This window comes from Manis pentadactyla, chromosome 12 (assembly GCF_030020395.1).
Source record: "Manis pentadactyla isolate mManPen7 chromosome 12, mManPen7.hap1, whole genome shotgun sequence".
Lineage (NCBI taxonomy): Eukaryota > Metazoa > Chordata > Mammalia > Pholidota > Manidae > Manis > Manis pentadactyla.
In genome coordinates this window covers 109,762,539-109,781,031 of record NC_080030.1, presented here as the reverse complement: position 1 = coordinate 109,781,031, position 18,493 = coordinate 109,762,539, and the positions used below count along the sequence as shown (strand labels likewise).

The 18,493-nt window shown below is 52.8% G+C and overlaps 1 protein-coding gene and 1 long non-coding RNA gene across 5 annotated transcripts in view; one reads left to right on the top strand and one right to left on the bottom strand.

The window, feature by feature from the left end:
- Nucleotides 1-1,669: 1,669 nt before the first annotated feature.
- Nucleotides 1,670-2,459, bottom strand: LOC118921291 (uncharacterized). The gene is made up of 2 exons (XR_005028273.2): nucleotides 2,334-2,459; nucleotides 1,670-2,033 (listed from the first exon to the last, which is right to left on the bottom strand). It is a non-coding gene; the product is annotated as an uncharacterized LOC118921291 (long non-coding RNA).
- A 33-nt stretch (nucleotides 2,460-2,492) lies between these two features.
- The window catches only part of TRAF3IP2 (TRAF3 interacting protein 2), a 31,463-nt gene continuing 15,462 nt past the window's right edge, over nucleotides 2,493-18,493 (top strand). For 3 of the 4 annotated variants that reach the window (XM_036902983.2, XM_036902982.2, XM_036902984.2), the window contains exons 1-2: nucleotides 2,499-2,633; nucleotides 11,811-12,647. In XM_036902983.2, coding sequence (XP_036758878.2) covers nucleotides 11,819-12,647 — 829 coding nt within the window. In that variant the 5' untranslated portion in view covers nucleotides 2,499-2,633; nucleotides 11,811-11,818. Of the gene's footprint in view, nucleotides 2,634-11,810; nucleotides 12,648-18,493 lie in introns of all 4 variants that reach the window. The other variant, XM_036902985.2, reaches the window with a different exon arrangement.

Sequence of the window (18,493 nt, the reverse complement as noted above, 5' to 3'; positions counted from 1 at the left end):
CTGGGCATTTCTCTCCTCCTGCCGCTGCCCACCCGAGCAGGTGGGGTGTTGCCCTGGGGTCTGAGCCCTCAGAGGTTCCTTCTCATCCTAGTGGTGTGCCATAGCTTCACTTTTTCCTTTCAGCCCTCGAAATTGTAGCATTTAAAAATGGAAAATCGAGGCTTGTCCAAGGGATGAATCTTTCCCATCTTCATTTCATAGACTAATGCTGTGAAACATCAGGTGCGAGTGGCTTGGTCTGGGTTGGTTTCGTCTGGTCTCATTCACAGAGTCGGGGACAGCTGACCTTCACCTTTATTTGCCTTCTGCAAGAACACTGAACAATTCTGGGCTCTGGCCGACACAAGCCCTCCCCCCAGGCTGTGAGCTGGAGGAAGCAGGCTGTGGCCGCTGTCCCTGTGGTACCAGCAGAGGCCTCTGCAGCGACGCACCGCCAGGGTGGCTGCACAGGCTCGGCCCCACAGGCTCAGCCCGGCTTTTGTAAGGCCTCCACCTTTCTTTCTGCCGTGACTGTTGTCCAGAGTTGTGCAAAGGCAGCAAGTTACCCGTGTTCCACCTACGAGCATAGGGGCGGCCACTGTGGGGCGGCCAAGGGAGGAGAGGCCACATGCACAGGGAGGGGCAGCTCTGGAGCTGTCCATGCCCAGCTGCGTAACTGTGGATTCCTCAGAGGCACAGTGGGACATGAGTCCCGGACGGTTGGGACCAGTGCACTAACGGCGCATGTGTGGGGAGCCCTCCCCCATGAGGGGGGCCAGGTGTAAGCGCTGGCCTGAAAACCCAGTGGGCACTCCTGGGCTTAGGGGTGTGTTTCCCAGACTCCCCAGCCACCCAGGACCCAGTCACTGGGGGCGCCTCGGGCTGGTTCAGGCAGGTTTCTCTGTGCAGAGCCCTCCCTGAACAGCCCACATCTCTAGGCTGCTTTTCAGCGGGACCCAGTGAGGGCCCCCTAGGGAACCCTTTGCTCCCTGAGCACCTGCCCCTCCATAGGGATGAACTGAGGCAGGCGGAAGGCCCGGCCAGTGGAAAGGGGCCCTTCAGCACTTGGTGGCTTCCCGGGAGCCCTGCGGCCTCCTGTCTGGGAACAGTAGGAGAGGGAAACAGGAAGAGGATGGCACCCACTCCCCCTGACAGGCCGCCTCCCGACGCTGCACCTGGCAGGCCTCACGGGCGAGAGAGGAGAGATAGCGCCGCCCTGGGCCCTCCGCCTGCCGGCGGCTCCTTCCTCCTGCGCGCTTATCTCCCCGACAGCGTTTCAAGGTCTCCTGGTGTCAGCAGCACCACAGAGAATGCTCGTTTTCCCTGACTTAAGAGATTTTCATGATATAATTGTGAGACAGAAAGTTTGAGGCCAAGGTAGTAAGTACTATTCTTTTCAAAATATGCTTATTGTGGGGGAACAGGAACCAAACAGCCTGTATGTGTGGGCAGCACAACAGCCCTCTCATCTCAGTGCTGGATGGCCACCCGGCGATGACCTGCTGGGTTCTGGGCACTGTGCTTGTGCTGGGACACACAAATGTGTGTGCGCATGTATCTGTCATATACGTTGGCAAATGAGATCACATTTCTCAGTAAATATCTCAAAACCACTTTTCCCTGTTAGTATGTAGACAGACTTATGATTTTTAATAGCTGCATAGTATTCCATTATAAGACCAAACCAAAATGTATGCAACCTGCTATTTTATTTCAAAAACAAGCCACATTCCCTCTGCCCATAGAAGGCAGAGCAGCCCGCGGGGGCAGACCTGGGCAGTTGGAATGGGGGTGGCTGGGGCCTGTACATTGCACAGGGTGGGCAGACAGCAGGCCGGCAGGGCTAATGTCATGCCTCCTCAGGGGAAGGCAGGGCCAGCACTGGGAGCTCAGCGCACCTGCCCAGGCACCCGGCTGCGGGCCGCTGGCCTGTGACGACGGAGGTCACACCGGGTCCCTTGGCCGCGCCCTGGCTGCCAGGCCCCCATCACACGCCCTCCTCTGCCATCCTGCCTCCAGCAGCTCCTTCAGCAGTAAATTCTGCTGGCTACTGACTAAACAAGAAGGAAGGAGAGGAGATAAACTTGAGGTCAGCAGCAGAGGACGGTGTGCGTGCGTGCGTGCGTGCGTGCGTGCGTGCGTGTGTGTGTGCTTAAAAGCCACCGTCGCATGGCTGGATGGGGCAGGGGTCCCTCCTGGTAAAAGCAGAGATAGCAAGCAGCCCCCGCTTCACACTCGGGTTATCTGCCCCCCTCGGTGGTGCTGATGAATGACCAGTCCCGGCACCCAGGCGCGCGCCCCCCCAGGGGCCTCTCCGGAGGGAGCTGTGCTGCGGGGCCGGTCCTGGCACTGACCTAGCTGGGTGGTGAAAACGAAAATGCAGCCTAATTGGTTGCAGCTTCTTCTAGCGAACGAGGTTTCTGTTCTAAGCAAAGTGACTTCTCGGCTGTTGATTCACCGCCCGCAGGGAGTTTCTGGGCTGAGGCTCGCCCGGCCTCAGTAGAAATTTGCATACGACCTCCACTTCCTGCTTCGAAGCCGGTTCGGCCGCTTACCTGGGCCGGAGAGGGTGGAGCGGGGCCGGCGCGACCGGAGGTGGAGCAGAGCGACGGGCAGCGGTGCCCGGCCGGCCGTCTGCCCGCGGTGGTTCTAAGGTACGTCGCTCGGAGCTGTCGCCCGCCTTGGGCGCCCGCGGGTGCATTTTCCAAAACGCCGGCGCCTCCCTCCCCGGACCGCCCCCTCCCCGGACCGCCCCCTCCCCGCCTCGAACCTGTGCCGTGGATGCCGACTTGGGCCGAGACGTTGGGTCTGTGCTGCGAGGCGGGGCTGGCGGCCCGGGGTTTCAGACGGGCGCGCCAAGGCGGGTAGCTGGGGGAGGGGAGGTGCCCGCACCGCCGGCCTGGCTCGCGGTGTCCCCGCGGGTGCCCGTCGGGCGTATGGGCCCCTCTCCTCCAGGGACGGCCGGGATCGAGGGCTTTGGCCTCCAGCCCAGGGACACGCAGCCGGGGGCGGGGAGCTCCCGGGCTTTCTTCATCCCTGCTTCTTGCCGAGAAATAACCAACCCCCGTTCTCGGGCCAGGAAGTTCCCCCGGCTCCGTGCTGGCCGCGGGCAGCCCCTTGGCCCGCGTCCCGCCGCTCGGCAGCCCCGCCGTTTGCTGGCACTGGACGGAGCCGTCAGGGCAAACCAGGGAGAAATGCCCCGACTTGATTTTAGAAGCCGATCAAACTTCATGTGACTTTCAAGTTCAATACGATCTCTTAGAATAGGGGGTATTTAGAGAAAAGGAGACCAAATAAATGATTAAAAAGGACCAGAAACGTGCTCTCAAGCGTCCCCACCCTTTGCCGGCTCTGGGTCTCAGGCAGTTCACTTTCGCCCCACAGGCCTGGATTTCTTCCCCAACGAAGAGTGAGGGACTTGGGGGGACAGGGCGAGTAAACTAACATGATTTTGTCTAAATTCCCTTCTAACAAAATAAGGCTGGGCAGTGAGCATCCCAGACGGGTAGGCTGTACAAAGGCTGGTCTGAGAAGACTTGCTGTGTTTACCGGCTATCGAAATGGATTGATTTTGCCTCCTACTCCTCGATGGCTAGTCAGACCCCAAGGAAAAGAATGCGGTGTCTGCTCCTGTCCCCCCCCCACCCCCCCACCCCCCCCACCCCCCCCCGGCACCCTGAACACCAGCAAACGCCTGTCATGCCCAGGCTCCCTCCTCATAAGCTGCGTTGACTTCTAGTTCGCTGCTCTGTCTCCAGGCACAGAGCCGGGCAGGCAGGAGGCTTGTCGTTGGCTCCAGCTGAACAGGAGAAAACAGGGTCTCTAGACTTGGCTGGTGTCCCGTCGGGGTTACCTGTCCTGTGCACTTTCCCACAGCGTCAAGCAGGCCAGGAAGGGTGCAGACAGGCCGGCTTGAGGCTGAGCTGCTGACAGCTGGGGCTGGAATCCAAACGGGGACTAGACCCTCACTGCGTGGAAAGGCTAAGGGGGCTCTGAAGCACATCCTGATGCCATGCCAGGGCGGTGACTCTAATGGGACACGTTATTAGGTGGCAGACACACAGAATCCTTAACCTTTTCCAAACCAGTACTTTTTTAAAATTGTCATTGTTCCTTTAGGGCAGTTAGCTCAAGTCAACACAGTTCCAACAGGCCCTGGCTGGTCAGGTATTGCTAAGGTGCTTCTGTGGAATGTCAAGGCCCTGGTGTAGTCCTGGTTGTGTTTTTAGATGGTTCTGTGATGAGTTATCAACTTTATTTTCAAATAACGATGCGCCACATCTGACGTGAGGGTGACTGCCGCTCACCTGCCGGCAGAGCTTTTATCCAGAAAGCACCCCCCCACCCCCACCCCCGGCGTCGTTGTTGATCTGCGTGGCGGCTCCACAGTCCATGCCGGAGCGGCACCGCAAGGGGGGTGAGACTGGCGCGAGGCCTGGGCGTGAGCCGGCGCGCAGGAGAAGGCTCTTCGTCAGGCTTGCCGTCTTTGGAGGTGCAAAGATGGGCCACTAGTAAGCCTGCTGGCCTCAGGACTGAGGGTCGGTGGCTTTAGGGTGCGCTGAGAGTACGGGGATGCGGTCGTGTTTGTGCACATTCTCTAACAGGCACTCAGGGAGATAGACTAGGAGGACAGTTTGTCTAAATTAAAGCTGCAATTTAGATATTGCAAAATCTAAATCTCAGAAATATCCTGAATTCAAATCATTTTTCTGCTGCAGGCAATTTCTGATCATGTTTTCTTTAAAAACATGAATTGCAGACAACTGCTGCAGAAAAAAGAAAAAGCACTGATGAGGCACATTAAACTTTATTTTTTTACATTAAACTTTAAATTCCGTTCAGACTCAACGAAAATGACCCCTAATGTTTGATCACATTTCCTTACCCAAACAGTTCTCTGGTGCCTGCGCAACAAAGCAGCCGAGGGTTCGAATCCCAGGCCCCACCGGCCTCTCCTGCTTCTCCCGGAGGGTTGTCACCAAGGTACTTTTAGTTCGCGAGGCCCAGGCTGTCCTTTCCTCCCTGTGACGTTCTCTGTGCCTTATTCCCAGCAAGCCGCCTACCGCTCTGCCTCTGCGCGGGTGCGCGTGCGTGTGTGTGTGTGTGCGTGTGTGCACGTGTGCACGGGCCTTTCTGGAGACCGGAAGTTGTAAACTGGCTGAAGGGGCAGCTGAAATCCAGCGGTTTAGGGTGGGACCGATGGGAACCCCAGCCCCGGTGTCTCCCCTGGCTGGGGGCTTGGAAGCTCCCCTATGATGAGCGAGGTTTGGCTCTTCCCTGCTGTGGTTTTCCTGCACCTCCCCGGGTCGCTGCTCCCGCCCGCCTCTGCCCTCTCCTCTGTGCTGTCTTCCTGGCTTGGCTGCCGGTTACCTTATTTGTGCTTCCCTTTCCTCCCACCTGCCCCTTCTCAGACTAGTAATACGTAAAAACCACAATTTAAATAAGTCTTGAAACACCAGTGAAGGGCAATCTTTTGCTGACGTCCTTCAGGGTGTCCCCACGTTCCTGGCTTCTCTCCTCCCCCATTCTCCCTGCCTCCTTTCCATCCCCACTTCCTTCCTCTCCTGATTTTTCCTTTCTGCCCCTTCCTCTCCTTCACCCTGGGGCCTGGAATGAATTAAACCTTACCTGAAACAACAGAGCAAACAAACTCCCCTTGGCTGGTCAGAGGTTGTTCCCTAAATGTTTATTATCAGCCTTGTAAACTCCCATTAATCTCCGTCACCCCCTTGCTTAGCAGCTCAGAGTTCCTGAGCGAACTCACAGGGGTCAGGTCAGGGGCCGCCTGCAGCCTGAGTCGCACTGCAAGGTCCGAAGAACAAGGGCCAGTGAGTGTCCCCCGTCTCCCGGGCCCCCACTGCTTCCCGTCCTCTGTCAAGCCAACGGAAGGGCTTCTCCTTCTGGGAAATTCTGCTCGCAAACTTGGAAGTATTTCTTCACTGGAACTGAACCTGAGCCAAGCAGTTCACTCAAATCCATCCAGCTTCCACAAAGCAAACCAATGTGAAAGCTTGCATGCATTTGGGCAGTAAACAAAGGCTGTTAATGAGTTCAAAGTTTTTTTTTTAGCTGTGACTTTTAGACCTTTAGTTTATAAAGAAATTACTCCCTGGGGAATGAAGGCCTTGAGAATCTGTGATTGGAAGTATCTGAGGATCTCCCCAGCTTCAAAGTATATATTTATTTATTATGTACGCCTGAAATACTGATATCATGTCTCTAGGACTCCTCAGCCCTTGTTGACCCAAAGGATGCTCAAAAAAATGCAAGCAGTTGGTGAACAGCAAGCCTTGATTATTTAGGAGCTGGTGATCCGGCTTATCAGTCACCAGGCTGCCCACCCTGCCCTTCCCCTTCTCGCCGTTTGCCCTCTTCCAGGGACGAAACGCCTTCACTGAATCCCATCCGCCCCTGCCTCAGAGGCAGCCCCTGGAAGAAATCCCTCTCTAGACGCATCACCATTTAGCATCACCCTTTGTTTGCACTCTGTCAACCAGTTTTCAATTTATTTTTAATTCAGTTTATGATTAAAATCTAATGAGATCCAATCAAGTGTTTCTCTCAAATCAAGATCCCTCCACAATCCCGTGCATATCGTCTGTTGTGTGGCACGGAGGAAGGCCGCCGTGGTCTCCAGCCTGGCGATTCTCTATGAAGCACAGGTGGCCTGTTCCCGTGCCCCCTTAGCTGACATATCATTCCAGAAGCTTCTCAGGGTTACTCTGAGCTTCCCCCACCCTCTTTCTCCAGGAAGTATAGCTGGTGAGTCAGTGCTCCCAACCCAGATACAGACGGTTAAGCACACAGGCTCTGGTGCTGAACTGCCTGGACTTTAATCCCGACTGTGCTAACCACTGGGCATGTGGTCTTGGGAAGGTTACTTAGCCTCCTGCACCTCGGTTTCCCCATCTGGAAAATGGGGCTGATTATAGTGCCTGTTGAACAGAGTGACAGTGAGAATGAAGTAAGTCAACACCTGTAAATAACTTGGGACAATATTGGACACATAGTAAATATTCAAAAATGTCAAGTGTGCTAACAAAGAGTAAGGTTTCTTGAGCATACCCATTTCATTAAGTTTGTATTTTGATTTAGCAAAATCTTTGTCAGAGATCTGTAAAATACAAACCAAAGGTGGCCCATGGTCTGTTTTCGCATGGGCATATTGCTAAGAATCGCTTTTATATTTTTAAAGAACTGTTTAAAGATAAACAAAAAAGCAGAACATGAGACAGGCTGATGTGGACCACAAAGCATGAACTATTTACCTCCGGACCTTTACAGGAAAAGTTTGCCAACCCCTGAGGTATGTGACTTAATGGAGAGAGATCGATAGGCTAGATTGGCCGGTGTGACTTTGGAAAAGCTCTAAGTGTCTAAGCCTCTGCAAAACACGAATGGTCAAGTGAAACCCTGTACGCTGCCTGTGGCTCAGCTCATTTTAAGGACCAAGTGAGGTGATGTGTATCAACTTTGCCGGAAACACACATGTTGGTTAAAACATACGGTCTTCATTCACTAGTGAGTGTGAGCGTCCAGGTGTAAAGCCCGTGAACACAGGAGGAGAGCCGCAAGCCAAGTCACTCGTGGCTGTGAAACTAGTGACAAAAGAGCTTCTGTTTCTTGGGAGCTTGATAGGGGCCAGGCCCCTACAGTCAGCAGTTTATCTGCATCCTCTTTATGTCCTGGCATCACCCCCATTTTACAGATGAGAAAAGTGAGGCCCGAGGAGGAAGTAGTTTTACTGGGAGTTTGCATAGAGCCTGTGCATTTAAATCCTGCATATTTCCCCACATCCTAGAAACGCTTGCTGATGATGCCAGGGTTCTTGTTTGCAGAGTCTAAGAATGAACTTAGCAAACAGTCAAGGTAGGAGAGCCAGGGAGAGACTTTTATTTAGAGATTCAGTGAGAGGACAGACAGAGCTCCTGGCTCAGGCCACGAGGGGACAGGAGAGCCTGGGCAGTGCGCTGTCTAGGGGGTTTATAGGCGGCTGAGAGACAGGGCTAGGGATGCAGACCCACCAGACGGTCTCTAAATGTTTATCTTTGAAGAGACATTAAGTTTCTTAACAGTTTTCTGGACTGTTTTGCAGAGTTAACATAAGGAATTTGATCCTTTCTTAGAGTAGCAGTTTCTTGGTTTGGGAGCATATCAATCAAGGCTGCTTGTCTTGCTTTCCAGGTGATCTGAGTTACTGACTTGATTAGGGCTGGAGGAGGAAAAGCAGCCTCTGGGTAAAGTTAAAGATAAACGGGGCCTTTTAGCCGCTAAAGTAAATTTTACAATAGCCTCATTTAATTGACACAAACAAGACATGCGCTATGCTGAGGTATTTTCTTATCTGGGGGATGTTCAAACATTCCAGGCCAGGTTATTCCTGGCTTTTTAGTTTTAACTAATCTTCAGTGAAGAATGCTTTTATTCCTAGTTTGATATATTTATTTTAGAGAATTAATGTGACTCTGTCTTTGCTTAATTGTTTAATACGGAGTTTTGGTAGGGGTCCTTTACCAGAGGGGTCCTCACCCTACTCTGACTGCACCCACGGTCCCGGTCTCACTGATTCAGGGCGAGCCCACCTGGAAGGCAAAAGCCATAGCAAAAGAAGACGCTAGACCTGACTGTGTGCGCAGAGACCAGTTCCCGCAGGCCGTGCAAAGGGGAGGCTGGGGTGTGAAGGAAAAAAGCTTTCTGGTCAACTGTGAGCCCAGCAGGGTGGTGCTGGGAGACCATCAGGCTGTTGTGAGAAACTAGTCATTTGAGGCAGGTATGTCGTAGGAGAAAAAGGTTGCTGGGCACAGACTGGGGCAGAGTCAGGAGCAGCTCGTGGGGACTGAGAGCCTCGCAGGAAAAGGAGAGGGAGGGGTGGGGAGAGAGGAGGGCAGAATGGCAGGTGCTGGGGACGGGACAGCTGGGAGCCCTGCGACCCTGGACATCAACCTGCTGTCACCCGGTACAAGCTCGGCCGCCAAGCCCGGCCGCCGGGGTGAGGGGGCGGCAACAACAAGGTCTCGGACCCGAGCGGGCAGAGCGGCCCCCAAAGGGAGAGGCCTGAACCCACGAAGCCTGAGGGCCTTTGAGCAGCGCCCAGTCGGACGGCCGAGCTCACAGTCCAAAGGGCAGCCAGGCGCCAGCGGAGGAGAACGCCTGTCCCTTGGGTCGGATCGGCGTGGGCCCGACCCTGCCGTGCAGCTGCCTGCTCCCAGCTGCGCCCGCCCAGGGCCCCTGGCAGACCTCGCCTCCGCCAAGGGGCCTTTGCGTCGCAGGAGCCGCTGGCCGCCCGGCTGCCCTCCGCAGGGCCTCCCTCGCCCGACTAATAGCCTGGGCATCAGAACCACGGGCGGAGCCTTCCTCCTCTGTGCAGTGCAGATAAATGGGCACTTGGCGCGAGGCTCGGGAGAGCAAGCCTCCTGCCCCGTCCGCAGGCGCGGGCCCCTCTCGGGGAGCTGCTGGCGGCGGGCAGGGGTCCCAGGCTCCGTGCCCACCTGGCCTGCCCTCTCCTTTCCTGGCTTCACGGTACGTGTCGGAGAGGAGAGCTGCCCGTCGCCTCACACAGCGCGCTCGGTCTCTCGGGGAGATGCAGACCCTTTCCTGTGGGGCGGTTCTAAAAAGCAGGACTTTCTGGACCCGCGTTGTTTCTGCTCTGCGTGTCATGGGCACCGTGGTCTGCCTGCGGCCGGAGCCCCTTCGTCCCACACAGTGGCGCGCAGAGGAACCCCTTAGATGGGAAATCACTGGGGCAGAGGCTATGTGCTGTGACAATCCTGAGTCGCTGCCACAGCTACGGATGACACCTGTCTTCCTGTGGGTGGGGACGCAGCGGAATACGCAGGCGCCCTGCCCGCCTCAGAACCTCTGGGTGCTGTAAGCCTGGGAAGGGGATTCTGGACCAGGAACTCTGCCAGCCTCCCGCTCCCCGCGGGGACACGTGCTGTGCCGAGGTGACCGCTGCTGTCCTGGCCTGACAGGCCCCAGCTTCCCCGGGCTTCGCGAGCCGGGCACACATGCTCACTGGCCCAGGGGCATCCAGGCATCACCAGCCCTGGGGTGTAGGGGCCTGGGGGCAGGTCTCTGTCCCCCTCAGGGGTCCAGGCTCCTCTAGGTCATGGCTGGAAAGCAAGCTTTCTCGCCTCAGTCTAAGTGCCACCCTCGTCAGGGACTGGCACGCAGGCCAGGCCAGGGTGACAACGGTGGGGGTGTCAGGTGAGAAGCCCTGGATTAAAACACAGGAAGATGGACGTGGTCAGGAATGGTGAGGAACTGGGTGATTGTTTAATGTGGAGCATTTTTACTATACTGGCATTACTGACCAAAAATGAAACATTTCCAGGACAACCCACTGATGTGTCTGCAGCCCTCTGAGGTGCGTTTCCCTGTACGTGTTCTCGGTGACACCCCGGGGCGGGGCAGTGGGTGGGGTCAGTTCTGGCAGGGGTCCAGGGCTGGGGGGCCCACGTGGAGGCTGCAGGCGCCCCACCCTCTGCTGTCCTAGGGAAGCTCTGAGGGTGCAGGGGTGACCCGGCTGCGTCCTCCCCCGGAGCTGCGTGCAGACGTCCCCACCGCGCTGGGTGGCAGACCAGCCTTTCTTCTGCAAGCAGGGTGGGACCACCTCTGCCCTCTTAGGCATGGCCCAGGCCCCTGGGCACTTGGTAAACGTTTGAAAGGAAGGAAAAGAGGAGGGGGGAAGCATGCCCATGTGGGGTGAGCTGAAGAACTCTGAGCGCCTGGCCCCCTATCTGATCCCGCAGGCTCCCCCTCAGGGATCCTGACGTTCTCACTGCTGGTGACGCTTCCAGCTGCACAATCTGTCCTCTCCCCAAACAGGCATCGATCATTTATTCATTTAACAACTATTCCCTGAGTGCCTTCTAGGTAGAGATCTAAGGTGCTGAGAATACAGCCATCATTGAGTGGTCAAAAATAATAGCCTAGTGGAGTTTAAATTCTGGGCATGGGAGGAAAATAAACATGGTCTGCATTAGATGTTTGTGTTTACAATACACGTTTTGTGGTATATACTGCTGGAGAGGTTGGTTATGCAGGGAGGAGAGAAGACGTGAGAGGCATATACAAATATCAGAGAGGGTGGCCAGGGTGAAGACCGGAAGGCAGAACAAAGTGAGCCGTGCAGGCTCGGGAAGAGAAGGGACAGCGAGTGCAAAGGCCCTGACGTCTAGATTTCCTGGACTAGTTATCTCTCTTGATCCGGATCACAAGCATCTGAAAGGTAGGAATAATGTTTTATGTGTCTTTAGAAACAATCTTGATTACCTCTCTCTGTATGCCTTCTGTGCTCTTGTATTTCCTATTGTAAAAAAATCTAATTGTGCTTACACTTGAAGGAGGATACAGAGCATAAAGTTGGACACTTAGTAGGGTCAGTAGTTGTCTGCTGTTTAAAGTTTAAGAGGTGAAACCCTCCCTCTCCCTCCCTTCTCTCCCCCATTTAATTGCATCCTCAAAGGCAGCCAGTGCACCAGCCTGGGGTGTCCCCCCCCCGCACGGTCCACGCATCTGTGAGCATGAGAAGCAGCCCGTGCTGTGATGTTCCCCGTCCCCAGGGCCTCACTGCCGACCTTCCTCTGGGCCGCCCCTTGTGCTGTCCACCACGTGACAGTCCAGTTACATTCTTTGAATTACCTTCCAGATAAAGATGCCTTTGCCTGGAGAGTAAGTGAACGATTTGTTGTGACTGGACCTCTGCAAGCACGTGTCACACTGCTGTTAATTTAAACCACATCTTGAACGAAGGCCCCTAAGGTCACAAAATGGGGACCCCACGAAACAGTGTGTCTTCTAAGGCCATAGTGTGTTTCCTCTTGTTCCAGAAACTAGAATGAGCCGAAGCATTCCTGTGGAGGTCGATGAATCAGAGCCGTACCCGAGTCAGTTACTGAGATCAATCCCAGAGTTTTTCCTGGAAGAGGAACCAGAACCACCTGCTCCAAACATAAGGAACACGGCACCGGACAGCCTGTCTGCACCCCGAGCCCCTCACTATCCCCCAGGACACTTTTCTCAGGCTCCTGCACCCCTGAAACTTCCAGGCTGCCAGCAGCCTGTGTCCCAGCAGGTCGCCTGCCTGTGCACTGAACTGCTGGAGGAGAACGGAGACAGCTTCTGGCAGAGACACCTGGACCCCGGCAGAGGCTTTCCCCCAGGCTCCTCTGCAGCCAGCGCGCCAGGGCCCCAGCGTGTGCTGGGGGCCCTCATCCCAGAGCAGCGGTTTCCACTGATGGGACAGCATCAGCGATGGCTGGGATCTCGGCTCTCAGGGGCTTCTTCCGACACTGGCCGTGGCTCAGGCAAGCCAGACCAAAGTTTACCTGATGCCTCGGTGGGCTCTGCGGCCAGTGGCCAGGAGACCGTGCCCCAGCCCCAGCCCTGTGGGCCCCGAGCCGCCCCAGACCTGCCTACGATAGACACGGGGTATGATTCCCAGCCCCAGGATGTCCTGGGGCTCAGGCAGCTGGAGAGGCCGCTGCCCCTCACCTCCGTGTGTTACCTCCAGGACCTGCCCAGGCCGCTCAGGTCCAGGGAGTTCCATCAGCTCGAACCTCAGAGGAACCCTGCGTGCGCCCCAGTGCTGCCTGCACACCCTTTCCCACACGCTCCGTGGAACCGTCCTCTCCACTGTCCCGGAGGACCCTATCTCCAGGCGCCATGTAAGTGAGTCTCACCGCCTCTGGGCGTTCCGGGCTGGGTAGCTAAGTAAGCGAGGGCCTCGTGCCAGTGCCTCGAATCACTGGACCAGCCCAGGCAGGCCGGAGTACAGGGTGGCATCTGCTTCCCGCCGGGCCTTCCGTGGGCGGTTGGATTGGCAAGGGGCTTTGGAAGAACGCTTCACCTTAGGTCAGAGCCCGTCCCACTTGGAACCTGCTTCTGTGGGAAAGTCTCCTCTGTGCAGGTCAGTCAACTGAAACCTGCCTGGAAGCAGGGGAGTCACCTGAGTGACTTCTAGAAAATTTTTCTGCTGCCCGAATTCTGGGGAATCTGAGTCCTTCCTTCCCTGCATCCTTCTCCCCCTTCTTAGATTCAGCAGAGAAAGGGGCCTTCAGTTGGAAAAGAATCAGAAGGGGTGCAGAACGCCCTTGAGACTGCATTCACGCTGTTCCAGGGAATCCGGCTCCTGGGACTCTGTTGCTTAGACCCCAAGGGGCAGAGACTTGAGCCACCCCTCTCCACCCTACCTGCTAGCCACAGTCTAGGGCCGGCTGCCCCCTATTTCACATGCTCTTCTCTCTATCCAGGATGTTCTTCCCGTTCTTGCGCAAATGACCCAGTTCTATACCTCTTATTTTTTAAACAGTGTTATTGAGATCTAATTTAAATATTGTAAAATTTGCTCTTTACCCGTTTAAGTGTACCATTCAATGAACTGTAGCATCTTAGAGTTACACAACTATCCCTGCATGAATCTTAAAGACTGCGCTCAAGTGTACACCTGGTAACCTCCCCAGACCCATCCCTCCTTCAGGGCCTCTGTTCCCTTGTGTTCTGCCATTTGCGGCAGCTAATTACCAGTATGGCACCTACTTATGCACGTGTCTGCCTCTCCTTCTAGAACGCAAGCTTTTGCACATCAGCAAAGGTGTATTTTGATGAACCCATAATTCCCCAGCATTTAGCACAGTGACCAGCATGTAATAGACCCTTGAATTATTTTTGAACGAGAGAATGAATGAATATGTATCAGTATCTTAAGCTCTGAAAGTGGTAAAATCTTAGAGATGAAAGATCTGTCACAATTATTGATATTAAATCTCCATTGAGGCCAGTGGAAAATAACCATAGGGCTTTACAGATGAAACACAGCTGTGAGATGCATTTTCCTTAGCAGATAATCACTGCACACAAAAAAATTATTCAAAGCATCTGACTCAATACCTGATGCCAAAAAATAAGTTTTAAATTATAAATGCTGAAATAAGTCACAATTTATGTATTTGTAGATGTACAGTTTATATAAAGCTTCTTAAAGCGAATGGAGAATACAGTGATGCATAATTTTTAAAAGAAGGAGGTAGAAGCCACAGGTAAGAGTGGCTGAGGTCAGGAGGGAGGCCCGGGGCGGTGCTGCCAGTCCCAGCACCCAGCAGCAGCTCAGGGCTCCGTTTATTTCTCAGTGATTTCCAGGTTAAAGGGATAACTTTGTAAGACTTCTACCTTCAACTACTTTTTAAGCATTCTGTATAATTTTTATGATCACAACAGTAATATTTATTCACTCTCAAAATTGAAATGTCCAAAAGTTCAGCTCACCTTTCCATCACCCAAATATAATTCCTTATTGGGCTTTGACATGTTTATTTCTGTTTTTTTTCTTTGCATATATATATTTAATGTAAAATTGAAATAATTCCCAGTGCCAATCAGTATGCTCCCTCCAGCATCATGTACAAACGCTGTCTAGGATTTCATCAGACGGATCTACCAAGTCATTTTTAAACTATTCCCTATTGTTGGACATTTTATATAGTTTCCAGTTTCTGAGTCAATAAGCAATGGTATGACAAACATCACGTATGTAAGTTTTTATTGGCGTGTCTGATTAGTTCCTTAGCTTAATATGCAGAGGTGTGAATACTTAGTCAAGGGCCTTGTGATCCTGAGTCCCAGGCAGTTGCCTTTATCTGCTAACAGGAGAGGGGCTCATTGAGATGCACAAAGAAAGCCCTGAGTCATTCTAATTTGAGGAAGATCTTCCCAGCTGAAATTATATGACCTGCTGAAGCCTGGACACGGCACCATCAGCAGTCCAGTCTCTGGAGGTGAGCACTGCCCCCTACAGGCAAGCTCTTAAAATGTGAGCATTTGAACTCCCGACTGGGAACGCTTCCGGTGTCTGAAGCTTCACGACCTGCCTTCCGTATCCTGTCCCTTCCGCTTCTCTCTCTGTTCTCTCCTCTGCTGAGAGACGGCTGCTAGTGCGCTGGGAGCCAGGAGAGGTGGGGCAGGAGAGCGCTTGGATGGCGGAGGGAATAACTCATAGAAGATACACAAAGAGCCAACAAGCATATGAAACCAAGCTTAACATTATTCAACCGAAGAAAAATGCATATATGCAAGATTTTTAAGATACCTTTTTCCTAACTAGATGTGCAAGAATAAAAACCTTGGACAACATCCAGTGTCAGTCAAGTTATAGGGAAATGAACACCTCATCTACCCTCACAGAAGCATAAATTGCACCATCTCTGGAAGGCACCCTCACCGCCTCACAGCGTTAAACGCCTCGCGCGGGCCCAGCAGTCTCACCTGTAGGAATCTGTCCTGTAGAAACATTAAACCAGCACACAGAAATATGTGAACAGGGGCGTCCACTAAAGCGTTATTGTGTTAGAATCAAAAAGAAAACAACTAATTTGCCTGTCCGTGAGGGGACAGGTGAGTAATTGGTGATCTGTTTATACGGTGGGCTCTAGGTCTCTGTTAAGGAGAATGAAACCCACCTTCTGACATAAAAAGATTGAGTGGAAAAGCAGGATACAGTGTTGATCCCACATGGGTTATTTTTTTGAAACCATTAATGTTTAAAGACTTCGTTAAACAGTCTGGAACTGTTAACTGATCATAGGATGGAGGAGGGCAGGGAACGAAGAAGAGAAGGGGAAATTTTCCTTCTAACCTTATATACTATTATTTAATTTGTTAGAGAAAACAGGCATTACCTTTATAATTAAAAAACAAGTAAAAGTTAAAAAAGAAGGAAAACTAAGGGGAAATGAGAGTGCACAGGTGGGACTGTGCACCCTAACTCCTGGCTTCCCAAGGCCGTCTCATCATTCTGTCAGGAAGCCCAGCGCGTTCTGCGGTTTTTCCTAGGGTTGTGCGAGCCCAGAACATCACAGGGCCTCCGGCAGAGACGCAACCCAGCAAGGCTGCTGTGAGGATTAAATGAGACAATGTATTTTAGTCACTAGGAAACTGCTGGCTTGCAGTAAGCTCTCCAAAACCAGCAGCTCTCGTTATTCTTTAAATGGGTCCTGCAGTCCAGTCCCCTCTCCTGCCAGGTCCTTCTCGCTGGCACAAATAAGCATTCAAGGCAGGTATACAATGCTTAGTTTCACGTCAGGGCTATAACTGCACCTAATTGCCAGCAAGACCACTTTGGAAAAGCTGTCCACCCAGGGGTGCTTGTGCAGCTGGAAACCACGGCTCGTGGTTCTGCTGGGCCCAGAATGCATTGCTTCCCCATCTGCTAATGAAAATGCACCTGATGATCACCACGCAGATGGTACACCTTGGCCTTCGCAAGTTAAAGCAAAAACGGTTACTGCTCACTCCTTCAGTGTAAGAAGAAAAAAAAAGTTTTCAAAGCAAGTGAAAAACAGAAAGTAGAATAAGCCTGCTTCCTCCTCCCGCACCTCCTGGAGACGTCGGCCTCTCACCCACCCAGGACCCTTCCTCTGCAGGCGAGCAGAACGGACGTCCCGGCTGTGCAACCACATAAAACCCACGATGTCAAAAAAAATTGGCAAATAAAGAGCTTCTTAAATCAAAAGAGCCCTTATTTTACTATAATATTTTTGCTTTCTCTATCACAGAGACTGAAAGCAATGAAACTGTGGGCAGGCCTACAACTGCACGTAGGACCCAAAAAAGCAGTCACTGGTATGCTGGAATGCATGCACAGTCAAAGTAAGGAAAAAACAAGCCAGATGGAGGCAGGGATGAAGGAGCTGCTCCTGGGGTCCCAGCTGCTCACAGCTGTGGGAGCCCCTATAGTGGCCCGGCTGGCCTTTGTCGGCTGCACTGGCTGTACTGTGTCGCAATGTTTCCTGACAACTTGAGAATCAGATTTTATTTTCTCATAAACTCTTTTAATACCTTTCTTAATAAGGAAGAAAAATGTTAAATGCCTTGACTGATAAGTAGAAAAGCTCATTTAGGATTTGGCTCACAAATTCCAAGTGGTAAAAGCCCAGTCACATGAAGGCTGTACCCAGGCCACAAGAACCGCGAGGCTGGAAATCACACACAGTTCTGGGCACGCGTTTACGATTGTGCAAGATCTGTGTTTCATTCTGTGATTGAATTGCTTCAGGATGGAGGAGCTGCCACACTGCCTGAGCTCTGTCCATCACGCGGCCCACCCCCTGCAGGATAAACCCTCTTGCCGGGGTTTTCGGCCCCAGGACAAGCCCGTGGGGAGCTTGGGGCGGTCATTCTGTCCGCCACCTAGGTGGCTGCCGACCTGCACGCCTCACCCACTGACGAGTGCTGGTCTGTGTTTTCAGAACAAACACCCAGACACAGATTTTCTCTCTCTCTCTCTCTCTCCATTTATTTTGAGCTACTCTGGAGAACTGTATCCTATTTATCTCCATTCACTGAATGCCCAACAGCAAGTTCAATAAATATTTGTTGAATGAATAAAAGGAAATCTGTTCTCTACTTCCTGGGGGAAGAGTGATGCCCAGTCATGAGTAGAGCTTTGTGATACCAGGTGTTGGAAGGGTCAGTCCATCTTTAATCGTATTACAGGAGAGGGAGGGAAGGGGGAGGTCAATGGGGTTTGGAAAAGAGCTGCCTGTTCATTTGTCAGTCTGTCCAACAAATATTTGCTGTGCCAGATGTTGGTGTACAGCGGTGGACCACCCACGTGGCCCGCTGGGGATGCAGACGAGAGGGCAGAGGTGCCGTGAAGGAAACAGCCGGCTGTTAGGACAGCCATCAACAGACAGGGTGGCCAGGAGGCCACGTTCAAGCTGAGATCTGAAGGGAGAGGAGGCCAAGGAAGAGGAGCTGTGCAGTTTGTAGTTGAGATTCAAAAGCAGGCCCGGGGCCAGAGCAGGTGGGCCGGGAGGCAAGGACTTGCTGGGAGAGGAGGAGCCCAAGACTGGGCCAGGGAATTGGGTTTCACTCCAAGTCCAGTTTCTTTAGGAAAACAGAAAACTGACCTCTATTTTCTGGGTTAAGGAGCTTAGAGTGGTACGTGGCCTATAGCAAGTATGGTAAATGGTGGCCATTTCTACACATACAGCACCCCACAAACTAGCAGGGTTGCATGGGGTGTTCAGGGCTCGGACGACAAGGTGCTCTTTTACCTGACAGCTTCACGTTCATTTAGCAGCTTCTCCACACAACCACTAAATTCCAGATAAAATAAAATTCCACTGAGAAAAGGGAAAGTTTGTGATTGACCCTCGAATGTTCGGTATTTCTTTGTTCTAAATGCTCGAAGGCCAGCATACAGAACCCTGTTGTCGGTACCCTCAGTTTAGAAAGAGGCGAGGTGGATCGTTTTCATCTGTTCACACAAAGCACTGTAAGTCTTTGCACAGGTGGCCGTTTCAGAAATGAAAGTCACAGCTAATCAGACACTTAGCCCACATGCCTTGGTGATTTTAATGATACGATTTGTTGCTATGAGACAAAAACATGTTGTGCAGGAAATAATCTGTTGGAGCCGTATGACCTTGATTCAGAGGCTCTTGATCAGCAGCATTCACACCCACTCGCCGCACGAGACAAACCCCGTGACTAGAGCTTGGTAGTCCTTTTAAGG